Below are 19,199 nucleotides of genomic sequence, written 5' to 3'. Positions count from 1 at the left end.
CTCTTGGTCTCCGGAGCGCCCCAAGTCACCTTCAGATCGAGCGCTGGGTGTCAGTATATGCTACACTGCGACAATTCCCTTGGGTTTCAGAGATTGAAGAAGTTGTACAAATGGAGGAAGATGACATGAAAGTTCGTCTTGATGAGCCAAGGCATGTATAGCCGGTTTTCATGCAGGGCAGAAGTAGCCCTTTTTCTCCCTTATATTTTTCATCAGAATGCAAAGCACATTCGACCATTAAATTTCATACAGTTTCATACAGCCATATCTGGAAGCACAGCAGTGACAGATAGGATCCAGGGTTCATTATTCAGCAGAGATGTTAAAGCATATTACAATTTTAAATTCTTATGAATAACAAAACAATTATGTGGTTCATCTCTTATGACAGAACTGAATTATCACGTTCTGTTCTCATGTTCTCCTTTTAAAGTCTGAAAAACTGAAATAGTTTTCAATGACACAGTTTGAAATGTCAACACTGCTTCAAAGAAAGATTACAATTATAATGTTAAAACATAAAATTGTTCTAAAACGTTGTGTTTCTTCCTCCAGTTAGCTCTATTTTTAGGCTGCTATGTAGGCCTACTGCAATCAAATGCAATTGGCCATAATGTGAACTCTTTCATCACTGTGACTGCACTCAGTGTCTAAACAAAGTATGGATGAGAGATTCATTTCCCCATATTATTATTAGCATATTATTTGTCCTTAAATTGTACATTTTTATTTACTGTGGCAATCAAATGAGCAATAAGCTATACAGCGGGTAAAATAAGTATTGAACACATCACCATTTTTCTCAGTAAATATATTTCTAAAGGTGCTGTTGACATTAAATTTTCACCAAATGTCGGTAACAATCCAAGTAATCCATACATACAAAGGCAGCAAAACAAATAAGTTCAATAATAAAGTTCAGTGGAATAAAGTGGAATAACACAGGGAAAAAATATTGAACACATGAAGAAAGGAAGGTGCAGAAAGGCATGTAAAGCCAAGACATCAGTAGAAATCTATCAGTAATTAGAAAGCAATCCTGCCCCTTGTCAGTGGAAATTAATATTAGCTGGTTCAGTCTCAACTGATGGCCTATAAAAAGGTGTCTCATTACCAACATGTCACACACGAAACATTTCATGATGGGTAAAAGCAAAGAGCTTTCTCAAGACCTTGTTGCAAAACATTATTGTTGCAAAACATACTGATGGCATTGGTTACAGAAGGATTTCTATACTTCTGAATGCTCCATTGAGCATTGTTGGGGCCATAATCATAAAACATAAAAGTGGAAAGTTGAAGGAAAGATGAATGGAAAAATGTACCAAGACATTCTTGATAAAAATCTGCTGCCATTTACCAGGATGATGAAGATGAAATGAGGATGGACATTTCAGCAAGACAATGATCCCAATTACCTGACTTGAATCCGATAGGAAATCTATGGAAAGAACTAAGTTTAGAGTTCATAGAAGAGGACCTTCAAGATTTGAAGACTGTTTGTGTGGAGGAATGGGCCAAAATCACACCTGAGCAATGCATACGACTAGTTTCTCCATACAGGAGGCGTCTCGAAGCTGTCATTACCAACAAAGGCTTTTGTACGAAGTATTAAATAAATTTCCGTAAGCGTGTTCAATACTTTTTCCCTTGGTCATTCCATTTTATTACACAGAACTTAATTTCTGAACATATTTGAATTGTTTTCTTTGTATGTATTGATTACTTGGGTTGTTACCGATATCTGGTGAAAATTTCATGTCAACAGCACCTTTAGAAATATACAGGTACATCTCAATAAATTTGAATGTCGTGGAAAAGTTCATTTATTTCAGTAATTCAACTCAAATTGTGAAACTCGTGTATTAAATAAATTCAATGCACACAGACTGGAGTAGTTTAAGTCTTTGTTTTTTTTTAATTGTGATGATTTTGGCTCACATTTAACAAAAAGCCACCAATTCACGATCTCAACAAATTAGAATATGGTGACATGCCAATCAGCTAATCAACTCAAAACACCTGCAAAGGTTTCCTGAGCTTTCAAAATGGTCTCTCAGTTTGGTTCACTAGGCTACACAATCATGGGGAAGACTGCTGATCTGACAGTTGTCCAGAAGACAATCATTGACACCCTTCACAAGGAGGGTAAGCCACAAACATTCATTGCCAAAGAAGCTGGCTGTTCACAGAGTGCTGTATCCAAGCATGTTAACAGAAAGTTGAGTGGAAGGAAAAAGTGTGGAAGAAAAAGATGCACAACCAACCGAGAGAACCGCAGCCTTATGAGGATTGTCAAGCAAAATTGATTCAAGAATTTGGGTGAACTTCACAAGGAATGGACTGAGGCTGGGGTCAAGACATCAAGAGCCACCACACAGACGTGTCAAGGAATTTGGCTACAGTTGTTGTATTCCTCTTGTTAAGCCACTCCTGAACCACAGACAACGTCAACGGCGTCTTACCTGGGCTGTGGAGAAGAAGAACTGGACTGTTGCCCAGTGGTCCAAAGTCCTCTTTTCAGATGAGAGCAAATTTTGTATTTCGTTTGGAAACCAAGGTCCTAGAGTCTGGAGGAAGGGTGGAGAAGCTCATAGCCCAAGTTGCTGGAAGTCCAGTGTTAAGTTTCCACAGTCTGTGATGATTTGGGGTGCAACGTCATCTGCTGGTGTTGGTCCATTGTGTTTTTTGAAAACCAAAGTCACTTTGTCGTTTACCAAGAAATTTTGGAGCACTTCATGCTTCCTTCTGCTGACCAGCTTTTTAAAGATGCTGATTTCATTTTCCAGCAGGATTTGGCACCTGCCCACACTGCCAAAAGCACCAAAAGTTGGTTAAATGACCATGGTGTTGGTGTGCTTGACTGGCCAGCAAACTCACCAGACCTGAACCCCATAGAGAATCTATGGGGTATTGTCAAGAGGAGAATGAGAAACAAGAGACCAAAAAATGCAGATGAGCTGAAGGCCACTGTCAAAGAAACCTGGGCTTCCATACCACCTCAGCAGTGCCACGAACTGATCATCTCCATGCCACGCCGAATTGAGGCAGTAATTAAAGCAAACGGAACCCCTACCAAGTATTGAGTACATATACAGTAAATGAACATACTTTCCAGAAGGCCAACAATTCACTAAAAATGTTTTTTTTATTGGTCTTATGAAGTATTCTAATTTGTTGAGATCGTGAATTGGTGGGTTTTTGTTAAATGTGAGCAAAAATCATCACAATTAAAAGAACCAAAGATTTAAACTACTTCAGTCTGTGTGCACTGAATTTATTTAATACACGAGTTTCACAATTTGAGTTGAATTACTGAAATAAATGAACTTTTCTACGACATTCTAATTTATTGAGATGCACCTGTATTTACTGAGAAAAATTGTGACGTGTTCAATACTTATTTTACCTGCTGTATGTACATCTCATTTTAAGAATTTATCCTAAATTAGAAATGGTTAAATATAGGAAACATTTTAATTCAAAACAGCAAACAAAATGAAATACCTATGGCCTCTACTGATTTCAGAATTCAGTAGGCATAATTTCGTCAAGAATAAGCCTTCCAGAGTCTAGACACAGTCCAGTTTGCTGAACATGATTTATATAGCCCTATTTAGATATTAAATAATCACTACCATTCATTTTACTGATCTATCTGTTAAAAAAAAAATCAGATTTGATTTCTTAAATGAATATAAGATATTGTTGGGGTTGTGGGTTTAGCTTTTCAACCAATATGTCACCGTGATAGTAGGCTACTTCGATCCTAATGAGCCACTTGACAAGATAAATCTTACCTTTCCTAAAGGTAGCCTATGGTGTGAATCCAAGAACCTATAAAATACCTCACACTGAAACACCCTGAATAAAAAAAACAAAAAACGTTTTCTCCACGTCTAATAATCTCAAAGCAAATTAAGATGTTTTTATATTTTTCTGAAACAACAAGCACAGTTATCTGATCATGTCTAGGGAGTGAAACGAATCAATATTGGGTGCACTGTGACTTGTTGCCCCCTACTGACGCGTCTTAGTTCGGGTTTGCGCCTGACGTCACGTCTCGAGCAGACAGCTCGCTCTCGCTCTCTCTCTCTCTCTCTCTCTCTCAGCCCCTGTTCCTGCGTTTAGCCCCCTCTCCATCTCTCCTCACTCTGGACTCAAGTTGCGGGGCAGCCGGGAGCGGACACTACCTTTTCTCTCTTTCTGTTTCTACAAGCAATCTTCTCTTCAGGCAACCTGTATGGTGGATATAATATTCAGCTCTTCTTTTTTGGATGATATGGGGGATCATTCCAAAAGTATGTATTGCTGTGAAAAAAAAAAAAATCTATAGGCCCTACAAAAAGTAACTTCATGTTTAAAATTAAGCGTTTAAATTTGATTCAGTGTTGTTGCATTTGAAAATTGATTGTTAATGATTAGGCCTACTTTTTTTTCAGGACTACTGCTTCTGCAGTGTCATTCGAGAAAAAACTGTCTTGATCTTTTCACTATAGCCCAATATTAGTTACAAACCTCGATGATTTCGATTTTTATGAAATACTTATAAATTCTCGACTAAATGTCTAACTCTATAAGAGCTCAAAACAATGATCTTTTTCATGCTCAGAGAAGTCCGGACTTGCGATGTGTGTAGGCTGCGGCAGTCAGATCCATGACCAGTATATTCTGCGGGTCTCCCCTGACCTGGAGTGGCACGCAGCCTGTTTGAAATGCGTGGAGTGTAACCAATACCTGGACGAGACGTGCACTTGCTTCGTACGGGACGGGAAAACGTACTGCAAGAGAGATTATGTAAGGTAGGTTTTTTTTGTTTTTGTTTGTTTTTTGTTGTTGTATTTGGTTTGTTTCTGGAAAAGTGTGAATTATATTCAGTCGCATAGGCTGTGTATTTCATATTTATAATGATCACAACATCTGGCAACAGACTGTAAAATTAAATTAAAGTGGAATTAAAAAGCATGCTTGGACTTGCTTGGCTTTGTCACTCCACAAATTAAATTATTTTTCTATTCTACATCCAACAGATTGTTCGGTATAAAATGCGCAAAATGCACTTTGGGCTTCAGCAGCAGTGATTTGGTCATGAGAGCTCGGGACAGTGTGTATCACATCGAGTGTTTCCGCTGCTCGGTGTGTAGCCGGCAGCTTTTGCCCGGGGACGAGTTCTCCGTCCGGGACGAGGAACTGTTGTGTCGAGCAGATCATGGTCTGGCCCTGGAGCGCGGATCAGGCAAAAGCCCTCTCAGTCCGGGACACATCCACAGCAGAGGACTGCATATGGCAGGTCAGTATAGCACATAACAACCAACTGACTTACCCTGGACCACAAAACCAGTCATAGCACGGGTATATTTGTAGCAATAGCCAACAATATGGTTCAAAATGACCGATTTTTCTTTTATGCCAAAACTCATTAGGATATTAATCATGTTCCATGAAGATATTTTGTAAATTTCGTACCATAAATATATAAAAACTTAATTTTTGATTAGTAATGTGCATCGCTAAGGACTTAATTTGGACAACTTTAAAGGCGAGTTTCTCAATATTTTGATTTTGTTGCACCCTCAAATTCCAGATTTTCAAATAGTTGTATCTCAGCCAAATATTGTCCAATCATAACAAGCCATACATCATTTGGAAAGCTTAATTCATTCGTTCAGCTGTCAGATGATAAATCTCAATTTCTAAAATTTACCCTTATGACTGGTTTTGTGGTTCAGGGTCACATACTGTTACAGTTGTATCGGACACGGACGTATAGAAATGATAGTAGACAAAAAACAAAACAAAAATAAATTATTTGGAACGGTTAGTTAGCGCTATTTATTCGGAGCGGCTAGGGCTTATTTAGCCTAAGGTCAGTTTTGGAACTGAGCACGTCCACTAAATTGAATGGTAGGCCTAATTATATAGGCTACTGTGGGAGGAATCGTGTAATGTTGTTACATAATAGCTAATTACAGGCTGATCCGCTTGATAACTTTGTTTAGTCAACCACTGATAAGCCTGAGCGGCAGGGCCTTAAACACCGAGAGTTACAAAAGACTCAACATGCGCTTTAATTTCATAATTTACAATTGCATATTTGCAAAATAAATCTATGCAGTTAACTTTCCAATTTTATTAAAAGTGTTTGTATTCTTGTGTAGGCTAATATTCAAAATGCAAGTGTAATTTTGAATCAAACGGCATTATTATTTTAGACATTTATATTGTCTAGTAGCATATTTTATGTTCTTTTCAAACTTTTTATTTTAATTATTATTATTTTTATTCTATTGTTTATTATATTATTGTTTTTACATTTTTGTTCAGCTGATCCTGTGTCGGTCCGGCAAACTCCTCATCGGAACCACATACACAAGCAATCAGAGAAGACCACTCGGGTGAGGACGGTGTTAAACGAAAAGCAGCTACACACTTTACGGACGTGCTACAACGCAAACCCGAGACCAGATGCGCTCATGAAGGAGCAGCTGGTGGAGATGACAGGCCTGAGCCCGCGGGTCATTCGAGTCTGGTTCCAAAACAAGCGCTGCAAGGACAAGAAGAGATCTATCCTCATGAAACAGTTACAACAGCAACATGGCGATAAGACGGTGAGTGTCTTAATGCACTTTCAATGTGAGAAATTTTGTCTACCATGCGGGAAAAAATACAGACTTTAACCAGTACGGCTCTGAGTGATCCCTGACACTTGATATGAGCCGAGATGATTTTAATTCGATTGCAATGTTGGCTTGAAGCAAATTAGCTACGGACTCCTTCTACTGTTTGGGGAATGTTTTAAACTGGATTTCATCTGGAACTGCCCTTATATATTATAGTTTTCTTTTATTTATCAAAAATAAGAATAAAATAATTTAACTCTGTTTTATGATGCATTGTGCCTTATTAAATGGTCTGGACTTTTTGGTCCAGAATCTGCAGGGCATGACGGGCACTGCGCTGATTGCAGGCAGCCCAGTTCGACACAACCCCTCAGTGCCAGGACACCCGCTGGAAGTGCAGACTTACCAACCACCCTGGAAAGCTCTCAGTGAATTTGCACTTCAGAGTGACTTAGATCAACCTGCCTTTCAACAGCTGGTGAGTGGGGGAAAAATACAGTTGCTTTTGACATTTTTTTATGGTTTTTATAGGCTACTTTACTGTACTGTTGTCATACTAAGATTAGCCTATTATTATTATTAATATTATTATTATTTTGCCTAGCTCTTTTTTTAAAATTTATAGTTAATTTTGCCTCTCACTTTCAGGTCTCTTACTCGGAATCCGGTTCTTTAGGAAACTCGTCTGGCAGCGACGTGACCTCTCTTTCTTCACAGTTACCGGACACACCGAACAGCATGGTACCGAGCCCGGTGGAGACGTGAGAGCGACTGCTCGTCTGTTTCCCGGGAAATCAAGAGAACAGCTCATATCACGGACGCGGGAAATTCCATTACCATCACCGGACAGCGCCATCAGACGTATAGAAAAAACCTGCACTTGGAACAGAGGAACCGTTTTTCTTAAAAATCCGTCAACAAGCCGGTGGTGAAAATGATGGAAGTGAAACTCTGCATAGTAGACCTACACTAAATGAATGACCATGCTCACTCGAAATGGATATTCGTTGTTCATTATGATGGCTGTTGTATCTGTGGTTTTGGACATTTTTTTGAAAAAAAAATCTTTTTAAAAGACTCGATTTCAGAAGATCAGAAGATTCAGAAGATTTTCGTTGTGAAATTTGGAGGACAATTTGTGTCTCTGAACAAAATTAAGTTATTGTTATTTATTGTCACATCAATTCGCAAAAAATAAATCAGCACATAAAATGTTTGTGAATGTAAAATGCGTGAATAGGCTCTTATGAAAAGGTTTAATTTGTTCAGACAAACGGAGAGATGGAGTTTAACTAATTAGCAAAATATAATTATTAGTAGTAGTAGGCCACTCATTATATTATATCAAAGGCCTAATTATTTAAAAAAAATAAAAATAAAAATAAATCATTCGGAGAAAACATTTCTTAGGCTACATTTCCTACCGTAATTTCTTTCAGCGGAAAAAATAGCCTACATAAATGGCTACACATTGATTTGTTCAAAATCAAGTATGCCTTAATAAAGATACTCTATATTATAAATTAAATAAATGAGCTAATTTGCCGAATAGAAAACATTTTGCAGATGCCAAACTATTGTAAATCATGATTTTTAAAAATTAATAGACTAAATGATGGCGTTTCTTTCGTTGTCAGATTAGATCTTTAAAATTATTAGTCCCCTTTTCCTTGGCAAATTTAAATGTTTCAGGATCGCCTGACCTTTTATTTACTCGTGCCATTACACCAACAAACAATACATTCAACACAACCGGAGCGTGATTTGAAAATATTGCAGATTCACCAACGCACATAGAAAAAGCTTGAGCACAAATATGCACAGGAAATTGAGCTGAATTATACTGCTTATTAAATTGCTATTGAAATATTATTATTCGTTAATAAGTCGATATTTTAAAACACATTCACGAGTTAAATTTAAAAAATTTAAAATGTCTTTTCAGTCATTTCGTATAGGCCTAGCCTAATTGAGAGCGCTTACCGTTGTCAAAATACTGCAAATATCAAGGCCAGCGAGACTTATACCTAAATCAGATTTTCTCTAAGAAGACGGACTCGAACAGTTACTTAGCCTATGTAACCTTGATACCAACCTGACACAGTTTTGTTTTTGTTTTGCTACTTCTGTACAGTCCAAACCTTTCTTACTATATTAAGAAAGGGTGCACACAACCCAAAAAAGGCAAAACTAAATACGCTGCTAAAGAACAGAAGTTTTTATATAGGCTAGTAGGCTTCAGGTGCTATTGATACAGATCCAAAGAGACAAGATAGCACTTTTTTAGCTTGTTCTAGTAAGCTAATTAATCAGCCAGAGACGGAGAGGAAGTAAGGCAATGAAGGCATTCAATGATGAACCTTTGTAGGATTTTAAGATAACCTGAATGTGGTTCTCAGCTCTCACAATGTTTTGCAATACATATTTAGCTACATTTAGCTCTGACCACTTGTCATCAGATCATCCAAACCAGAAATAGGCAGTTGTAAATAGGGTTTAGTTGTATTGCCAATTTCACTGATTCTTTTTCTTTTTCAATAAGTGTGCGTGTTAATGTTCACACAGACCTTACAGCAACATTTTTAACCTATTTCTTGCAATAGAACAATAAATCAAGCAACCCCACCCATCTGAAGACATACTTAAAATCATGAATTCCCATTAGGAGAATGAATAAACACACAAGGACACTGCTAGCACGGCAATATGGACATGCATTCACACACACACACACACACACACACACACACACACACACGCACACACACACACCCCATTAAAGGCATGGAGGGAGGTCAAAGCCACCCACTCTACAATAACAGACTATAAAACAGAGTTCACGATGGCTTCAGCATTCACTCTACAAGAAGACTCTGTCACTCAGTCTTAAGGAAATACAAGCATCTGGCATTTGAGGGAAACGGACGTCCAGAATTCTACAAAGTGGCTTTGCAGAAATACCTCTGCATAATCCAAGATACAGAAATAGCTGCACAGTCACCAAAAGTTTGGAAGCTTCCTTCATATGTAGGCCGGATCAGATCAGACAGTGCTGGGATTTTGGTCACACACAGGTATGGGTGCAAAGCTCAGGCTAAATTAAAGTAGATGGTGGGGGTGAAGAACTGTGACCACGGCTCCATAAATAACCAGGATTTATTAGATCTTAAAAACACTTTTAACAATACCGACCCTAATGCATTCTATGTTTGATAATGCACTCAGAGCTTTAAGAGCGGGATAAACAGACCTATAACTCTTGTTTTTATCATTCCAGCATGGGGAGAACACAGAATGTGTTCTACAGCAGCGTTCAAAGGGTCACCACAATATTGCTTTTAAATTAATGGCTACCGTCACAGCAAACAAACCATCTTCAAACTGGAGCCACCTCTCCAATTTAGCCAATTGTTCAACATTTTATGTGAATGTTTGTGATAGATATTCACTTTGCGGGGTCATCTGACATTATAACAGTCTGTGGAAATGATATAGGATATAGCAGTGAAATCTTCTGCCAAAGGTTTTACCTGACATACAAAATCTAAACTTGAAAGGAAATTAAATATGTCATTTCAATTTGGATGAACAATATTCCCTTGACTAATCACTCCTTTAGAGGTGTAGCATCCGTTTTTTTTTAAACAGCGTAATAATGAACAGCAATATATAATTCTACAGTTGTCACTGGGTGTAGCCTGAGTGACTGAACAGCCTCTGTCGGTGAATCATCTGATTCTGATGACGTTCCTGGCTGTGTTTAATTGGCTTTTTTTTTTTTGGGAATGAATCAAGGGTTCTGTTCTGTGCCAAACTGCTCTCAAAGGATAGTGTGAGGTGGAATAAATCATAAATACAGCATGGACATCAGGAAATTAATGTCTTTTCAGAATATTAAAAACTAACATTGATGATGTACAAGGTAATGATTCTCCTTGGGGTATTTTGAGGACTTTATAATTATAGGGATAGAATTTGTTAGATTAATGGTATACATCAAAGAAAGGCTAACATTTCTTCAGACATTCTGAAGAACGTTTCAAAAGCTTGTAGATACAATGAAAATCAGTGGGATTGAATACAACATTGGACCTTGTTGACTTCCATTTGTATGGATATTTGATCTTCTTTTGTGTTCAAAAGAAGAAAATAAGTCAGTTTTGGACCAACATGAGGATGAGCAAATGATTATAGGATTATTAGGGTACAAGATGTCCCTTGCTACAGATCACATGGTTCATCATCTTTGTGCCATGGTCCTAACATTACGCCACACACACACACACACACACACACACACACACAAAGAGAGAGAGAGGTAGGCAGTGAATGAATGGGTTGTGTCAGAGGCTGGCCTTGGGGTCACCGTTGCTTTCTTGTGCCAAAATTGTTTATGTTATCCTGGGGGAGAAGAAAGAGGCTGAACATGTTCCCTGCCAAACATTTATCCTGTCTCAAGCCTGCACCCAACACATACCAGGAGCCTACACTGACCGAAGCTGCCCTTAACATCAAACACCAGAGATGGGCACTCGTAAATGCCTCTGTGCTGAACTTCACCCAAATAAAAGAAAACAGAATACCAGTCAATGCTCTGAAATGAAAATGGCGCAATAAATAAGAGATTCTGCATCCTTGCTCGAGTCATTTGTTAAAAGCACACTGTCTTCTACAGTTGCTGACAGGTGAGATTTCAATGTGGCCAACATGATGACAGGAACGTGTTTTAGGACATTCTTAATGAACACAGTCTGAAGCGTTTTAAAGTTTAAAAATATAAATAATATTTTTTATTAGTTAAATTCTTCTAAACTTTTAAATGCTTCAGGTTGCCTTTTGTTTATAATAATATAATTTGAACAGAATCTTTCAGCTCTTTTAATTCAGTTTTTCAGGGTAATAAATAAACTTAAAAAAAGGTTATTGGAATATGTTTTAAAAGAACATAATATTTCAGGCTTTCTACTTCAAATTTTCAGTGAAAAAACTGTTTTTTTTTTTTCAAAGTATGTTGAAAAAATTTGGTGTAGAAACGATTTTCACTCAGAAATTACTAGTAAATTTCACAATTACAAACAAACAGCAAGTAACACATGGCATGCACCATTACATTTTAAAGTAGAAAAACTGAACTTTTTTTAAAACATACTCCAATAATTTTTATTTACAACTTCGAAATTTTTTACAGTGTACAATTTCCCTATTTGTATTTAATATGAAAATCAGCCCGAATCACTAATATTACATGTAAGATCAAATGTTTAAATCAGTAAGAAAAAAGAAAGGAAAGAGCTTGAATGACATTCTGTGCAGAAACTGTCATAATCTTAATTAGGACCTAAACCAGACAGCCACGGAGGGTTTTTTAACAGATCGTCTCTTTGCTGCAGACTGTGGAAGTCTATTAGATAAGAGACCTTCTTGTTCTCAGATGAAAGCTAAACTCACTTCCCAGAGCACAGAAAATTAGCTCTAATAAACTCATTAAGTAATTAGTCTCCACCATTAAAACCCTAAAACCGCCAATGGAGTTCGAGTCAGACACTCAGCACACATAAACACAGATGTGTTTATTCAATGTTTAGAGGAGCCAGTCAAGATCATGGCCAATATGCATGGCTTTAATACAAGCCTTTGATTTCAGTTGAGCAAGCTTCCACCTCTAATACCCACTTCCTCTTCTAAATGCCATAGGTATGTGTTACCTAGCCGAGAGCAGTGCCCTGAGGAAAGGACCTAAGTGTTGATACTGTGAGCGAACGGGATGCTGGGAGAGCTTGCTGGTCACACTTCACGCTTTGCTGGACTCACTGAGACTGGTATTAGATAACGTGTCACTGCCAAGTACCTGTCGGTACTGCATGGCTAACGGAGGACAGAGTGCTCTTTATGTAAAGATTAAGAACGTCGGGTTTTGCTTCCTGCAACAGAAACATAAAGATTTAACTTTTAGCAAGGACCTCAGCTTTATAAAATGAATCAGTACACTTGTTCAAATGTTTAGGGTCAGTAAGTGTTTTTGAAAGAAATTGATACTTTTATTCAGCAAGGATGCATTAAATTGTTCATAAACGACATTTATGATACAGAAGACTTATATTTAAAATAAAGGCGTTTCTTTTGAACTTTCTATTTATTAAAGATGTTACCATGGGTTTCACAACAATATTAAGCAGCACGTTTTTCAACATTGATAATAAGAATTATTTCTTGAGTACCAAATTAGCATATTAGAATGATTTCTGAAGGATCATGTGACACTGAAGACTGAAGTATGGCTGCTGAAAATTCATAATAGTTTTCAATTGTAACAATAATTCACAATATTACTGTTTTAATGTATTTTGATCAATTTAATGCAGTATTGGTGAGCAAAAGAGACAGTAGTGCATGTTGAGCATATTTGAAAGAAAATGTAAGATAAGTAAAGGCTGTATTTCAAAATGTTGAAAGACTGTGAAACTTTAACTAACGTCAATACAAACTACATGTATACAAATCATATCCAAGTTATTAGTAGGGTGAAAACATGTTGCTTTTATCAGGGCAGTTTTGAAAAAGATTTGAAAACAGATTAAGCAAATAAAAGTGTCAACAACAAGTTCAGTTTACTTCTCATTGATGGAGGACAGGCAGCCAATGGGATGCAGCTGTCTACATTACATCACCACTACAACATAACAGCAGCTGTAGTCAATACACTCAGAAAGCACTCAGCACACTTGTACAGCACATCACAAACTTGAATGGGGGAAATCATTTACATAAAAGCATTATTTGAAGTGTTCACACACTTTTCATTACAGAGAAGGCAACTTGTGTACAATGAGACTTTCTAAATTCCTGTCACTCCATAAATTTACACTACATTTGAAAGTTTAGATTCTCAGGGCAAGAGGTGACCTCCGAAACCTTTACAGAGGAATCCATGGGAATTGTCGCCACAATAGAGGAGTCGACATTTGATAGCTTCCTTTTCAGCATAAGCCAACTGCACTAGTGCATCATGGGAGCAACGGTTAATTTGTCTTTGAATGACAGGTCAAGAGAGCTCATTCTCTCTCCACCCACGTCGTAACAAATCACGGCTAATTGGGTTATTAGTAAGTCTTGGACTCTCCCAGGGTCCTGCAACAACTGGATGGAAGTGCTGCATCTACATATCAGAGCATTCATTCATCACTCCATCTGAAAAAAGACAGAATAAAAGAGAAAGTAGAAAGAGAAAACATAAAAGGCTAAACTTAAACTTCAATATAATGCCATAGCTAATTCACATGAATGTTTTGCTATGCTAGTCACAAGAGACATTTCAGACATTTTAACTTGCTTTTGGTTTTAGCCACTTCCAGTTATTTTACACTCTTGAAAATAAAGGTTCTTTATTGGCATCAATGATTCCGCAAAGAACCTTTACCATCCATGGAACATTTTCATTCCACAAAAGGTTCTATACAGTGGAAAAAGGTTCTTTAGATTATTAAATGTTCTTCACACACACACAAAAAGGTTTGTTTAAGAACTGTTCACTGAAAGGTTCTTTGGGGAACCAAAACTGGTTCTTCTATGGCATCGCTGTGAAAACCCCCTTTTGGAACCTTTATTTTTAAGAGTGTAGCTGTACAAAATAGTCTGTAATGTTGCTTGACATTGCAGACTGGTATTTGTAATCATATTTTCATTTACTATACAACAGAGATTGTTTCAAAGCAGCTTCGCAGTATTAACCAGGAAAGTGACACAATCAATGATTCAAATGATGCAAACTTTAAAAATAAAGCAAATCCAAATACTGCTATAAAGCATGCTGTAGAAAGACAATAGTGTCATTATTGAGCTCCAGTCAGTTCAGTGTTTGTATGTTCATTCATAATGAAACAAGTTCAATTCAAGCTATAAGCAGCTCTACTGAAAACAGTAGTGTTGTTATTTAGCTCACATCAGTTCAGTCTTGATTCAGTTCAGTTCAATAACAATTTTGATGTTGTAAAATTCATCAGTTATCAACAAATTTGATTCAGTATCATCATTCAGCTCAATTTTCAAATCATCTGTGTAAGTGCAGTCAAATTGATGATATTGTTAAATATTAAGTGCCTTCTAAGCCCCAAAAGACGACAATTCAATGAACCGAAAAGCACTGGTTTGCACGAAAAGTGCAACAGAGTTGACTGCACTTATTCACCTACAGTGGCTAATACCATAGACCACAATATAAAAAGCATATTTTAAACAAGATGCAAACATTTACACCCCCTAAACAGACCAATGTATTTGGTATCTGTTAAGCTAATTCAGAGGTTTTAGTTACGTGGTTGCCATTATTTTGCTTTTTTATTTTTTTTCCACCATTAAGAACAAAGCTCTAGCTACATGTTGGCACAAAACAGCTTTAAAAAAATAACATTTGGCACTCCCTTATGGTCTGAGGGTACGGATTCTGACAACATGACTATAGTGTAGACAGCTCTGAGCAGCAGAATGGCAACACAGCCTGATGATTGTAATGTGGCCAAACCCATCAAACCACAGCCTGTACCTCAACACCGTTTCTGACCTGACATGTCAGAGCTTTTGAATAGCAATTTGGGAAAGTGACAGGCTTCTGCTTCTCCTATTACAGGTCAACTATGCGCAGTTGACTTGGTGCAGCTCCAAGACACATGTGTACATAAACACACATATATGCGCAAAAACACACATACACTCACACACTGCTGCATTCCTTCAGGCTTGCTGTCAGAGTTCACATCCGATAGTGTTAGGCTCACTCAAGCGGACTCTACCTTGGACTCTCTCCGCAGTGGGTGTAGTTCTGATGGCTGGCAGCCACTTAACAACGGCCATATTGTTCATCTTCCAGTAATTCTGCCTTATCTTGTAGTGGCGGGATTCAGTTTCACAGTGGCTTCTCACTGAGAGGCTGGGCTTGTGTGTGTGTGAAAAAGAGAGGTAGAGAGACGGAGAGGAAGCCAGTGTATGTACGTGTTAATGGATGAGTTTAATAAGTGTGAAAAGTGGAGTGCTGATTGGAAGCCATCAGCAAACAAGGTGCAACAGCAGCCAATGAGGAAACAAAGCCTCTTTACTCATGCACACGTACAAAGAAGCTTTGCCTTTCACTGCAAATGAAGTCTGCCTTACAGAATAAATACCAGCCATATAAATAATAACACAACGATTACAAGAAATCTTATAAAAATAAAAAAGCTTTTGTATTTAAATTGGTTTCATATGAAAAACATTTATACCATTTGCAGTAGAAGTAGAAGTAGTAGAAGTATATATATAAATGTAATTAAAAAACATAATTTATTAAATTGATCAATTTAATTAAATTTTCAATTAAATTTGGTGACTAAAATATCATATGGCATAACCATTAAGTAAAAAGTACCAACATTCATGAACAGCTTAATGTCGACATAAAATGAAAATTCATCTGATTTTTGAATGCATATTGTGAACAATTTATTTGTGTATATGTTTCAATTAAAAATTTTGACCTTGTAATTTTAAATCAAAATGTCATAACCGGGGATCTTACCGGGTAACTTCTCCAATCGTTTAGTCTGCTAAACCACATTCATCTGCATTCAAGTTCCCACATTTCAAAATCCAATCAATTTCTTTTCCTATAATGAGTTACATTCAATTATGTCACAATACAGAATAGAAGATCTAAAAAGATTCAGTTTCATCACATCTTTAATCATCATTACTATATACTGTATATATATAAGCTTGAAATATATTTTTAAGGTAAAAAATAAAATTAGTAATTCATAAATATCAATTGCACTTTACAACCTGAACTCTATTAAATAATATATACTTTCATTTGGAGGACAAATGTTTTTTCAAAAATTTATAATATTTGTAAAACTGCTTCACAGATTTTTTTTCTAAGGAAATTTCATTATTGTGAAGTGTCAAACTGATAGTTTTCTTTTTATTAGTTAAAAAAAAAAAAAACTTTATGTCATTTACCCAAAGAACAAATAGGCCCAAAGTCAAACAGAGTTCTTAGCATTCAGATGTCTAAAAACAGCCTTAAGGACTTTTAAGTAAACCACTAGCAGCCATACTAGACTCTACGATATGTTGTTTTCAAATTCATCAGGTAACTTCTGTATATTTAGTTTGCATCTCTTTATGAGTTTATGTGTGATTTCTGTATAATGTGTTCTGAGAAGGCTCTCAGCATGAATGCCAGAGACTATCTGTGCCTGTCACTTCAGAAAAGTTTATTTGTGTTTGTTCAAAATGTGTTGAGTAAACACTCTGCTTCCTGTCTGCATATCTTTCTTGCTCAGTGCTGCTTCCCGCTGGTGTGTACACAAAAATACATGAGTACGCTGAAAAAAAAAAAGAGTTACAAATATTTCACACACACACACACACACACACACACACACACACTGTTCGTACGTACAGTAAAAAAATCTCTTTCTTCTAATGTGACAGAACAGTTCTCAATGATTATTAATCTAAAAATGATTTGGTGATGTCAAATGATTACAATAATTTTGAAAGTGTGTATCTTTATATATATTTTTTAGCATGTATTTTTATGCGAAGATGAGCAAAGTGAGTCTGCATTCATTAAACTGTCTAAGTCTAAGGTAATAGAATTTATTGGCACCAAACCTCAGCAGTGAGTGTGTGTATGTGTGGATAAGGGGCTACCTGTAGACAGCGTGCCCCCCTCGACTGAAAGTTAAGCTGACCTGCATTGTTCTGGGAGGGAAGAACAGGAGTTCCAGTCAAAAGCAGCCAAGCGGAGAAGGGGATCACATTGCCTCAACAGAGAGAAGAGATTTACTCCTGGCATCTCTCTTTCACTCCATCACTGGCTGTCTCTGTCTCCCTCTTACCATCTCTCCTCTCATTTCTTCTTTTCCAAGTTTTTTGCTATTTCCTATTTCCACAAAAAAAAAAAAAACAGTGTCAGTAAATACACGAGAGTAGTCATGCATTGAGCATTAAACTCAAAAAAGATCTGCAAATAAGTGAATAATACATTCTGAAATATACATTTAAATTACAGTAACACAACATTCGTTAAACCGAAAGGTTAAACCGATCATTACAAGTAAGTGTCAGTGTTATTTTAGAGACACTATCAAAATAGAGATACTATCATAGTTTTTAATCATTTTGCATCAGTTTTTAAATTTTTTTACATTTTAATCTGTTAAAGTTTTAGTAATTTTCTTGTGTGCTTTTGTAATTTTTATAGTTATTTTTATAATGTCTTATATGTTATTAAGTATGTTTTGTATAGTTCATTTAGAATTTATTTCAGTTCAGTTAATGTCTTTACAACTTTTTTTTAGTTATTTATAATAATCCTGGGAAATGTTCCCAAGAGTGTTTAAAGAACAGTCGAGATTGTTCAAAGAAAAAGAAAGAAAGGCTTGTTGACAGGCAGCCTGATGGAGGTTTAACACACTCCGGTCATGGGCCAGTTAAACAAAATATTTCATGCGAGATCCCTGATGGTCCAACTACCAAGCACAAAAGAAGCATGTAGCAGCACTGACACACGAGGAGATAAATGGTGGTGCCGAAATATTAGAAGCGATTGAGTCAATAGGGAGATGCTCATATCTTAAATATGCCTTTTGTTTGGTGAAGGACTCCCTGTCTGTGTGTCTGTCTGTGTGTGTATCTGCCAAGATGTCTTAGAGGTGGAATATATTGTTTTAGTCTGAGACCACAAGAGTCATAGCTGTATGAATGAGTAGTGATGGTGTGTGTGTGTGTGTGTGTGTGTGTGCCTGCACCCATCTCTCCTTCTCTTACTGTAATCTGACACAAAGTAGAAAGGAAAAAGGGACATCGTATTGCAGACAACTAATCAATAACATACCACAGTATACTACAATAAAAATCAAATGGCTTTTGGTTTATGGAAGTAAGAGAGCTAATTGTTACAATCACAAGGAACTTGCGGAGATAAAGTGAGTAGTGCTGGACTGTTCGTGTGATTTCAACATGCAAAATAAAACGGCTCTTATTAGGCTACTGATACGTCTGCAGTCTTCGTCTCATGTGACTGAACATGATTTTAAACATTTTCAAAAGCACTATTCATTTCTTTATGTATGAAACGTTTTGATGAGGAAAAATTACTGAGTGAACCTTTACGATGATTGGCTGTAAATATTTACTTTAATTTCTAAACTGAATTTTCTCCAGGCTGTTCTGGCAGCTTACCTTCTTGCAATGTTGATTCTGTGAAAGCAAATTCCTGTAACAAACACTACAAAAACACTCTCTGAACTTGTGAAACAGAGTGTCTTCAGCCACTTGAGAGAATAAACACAAGACTCACAGAGCCGCTGCCACCTAGTGGATTCCAGCTTTACGTCACTTCTTGGCAAGACTCTCTTTGACTCCAGTTCCCAAACACGTCCTGTAACAGCACAGAAGTTACTCAACTAACAACAAGATACTGTTACACATGTGCTCAAGATTTTAACTTGAGTGCGTGTGGGATGAAGAAACAATAGTTTAAACAAAATCCTAAAATGGATAAAGAATAGTTTGGTTTTTAAATGGTGAGGCAAAGTT

General features: G+C 36.9%; 1 protein-coding gene and 1 long non-coding RNA gene across 2 annotated transcripts; one reads left to right on the top strand and one right to left on the bottom strand.

The window, feature by feature from the left end:
* The first annotated feature begins 4,282 nt into the window (after positions 1–4,282).
* On the top strand, positions 4,283–7,809 carry isl2b (ISL LIM homeobox 2b). The gene is made up of 6 exons (XM_058781665.1): positions 4,283–4,301; positions 4,613–4,802; positions 5,031–5,290; positions 6,325–6,608; positions 6,931–7,098; positions 7,269–7,809. Exons 1-6 carry the CDS (start codon positions 4,283–4,285, stop codon positions 7,383–7,385), a joined length of 1,038 nt encoding a protein of 345 aa, XP_058637648.1. The 3' UTR covers positions 7,386–7,809.
* An 8,971-nt stretch (positions 7,810–16,780) lies between these two features.
* On the bottom strand, positions 16,781–18,969 carry LOC131544610 (uncharacterized). The gene is made up of 3 exons (XR_009272170.1): positions 18,843–18,969; positions 17,351–17,541; positions 16,781–16,978 (listed from the first exon to the last, which is right to left on the bottom strand). It is a non-coding gene; the product is annotated as an uncharacterized LOC131544610 (long non-coding RNA).
* Between the last annotated feature and the right edge of the window lie 230 nt (positions 18,970–19,199).

Source organism: Onychostoma macrolepis, chromosome 07 (assembly GCF_012432095.1).
Source record: "Onychostoma macrolepis isolate SWU-2019 chromosome 07, ASM1243209v1, whole genome shotgun sequence".
NCBI classification, from domain to species: Eukaryota; Metazoa; Chordata; class Actinopteri; order Cypriniformes; family Cyprinidae; genus Onychostoma; species Onychostoma macrolepis.
Note: the sequence above shows the minus strand (reverse complement) of the source record. Positions and strands in the feature narration are given on the sequence as shown.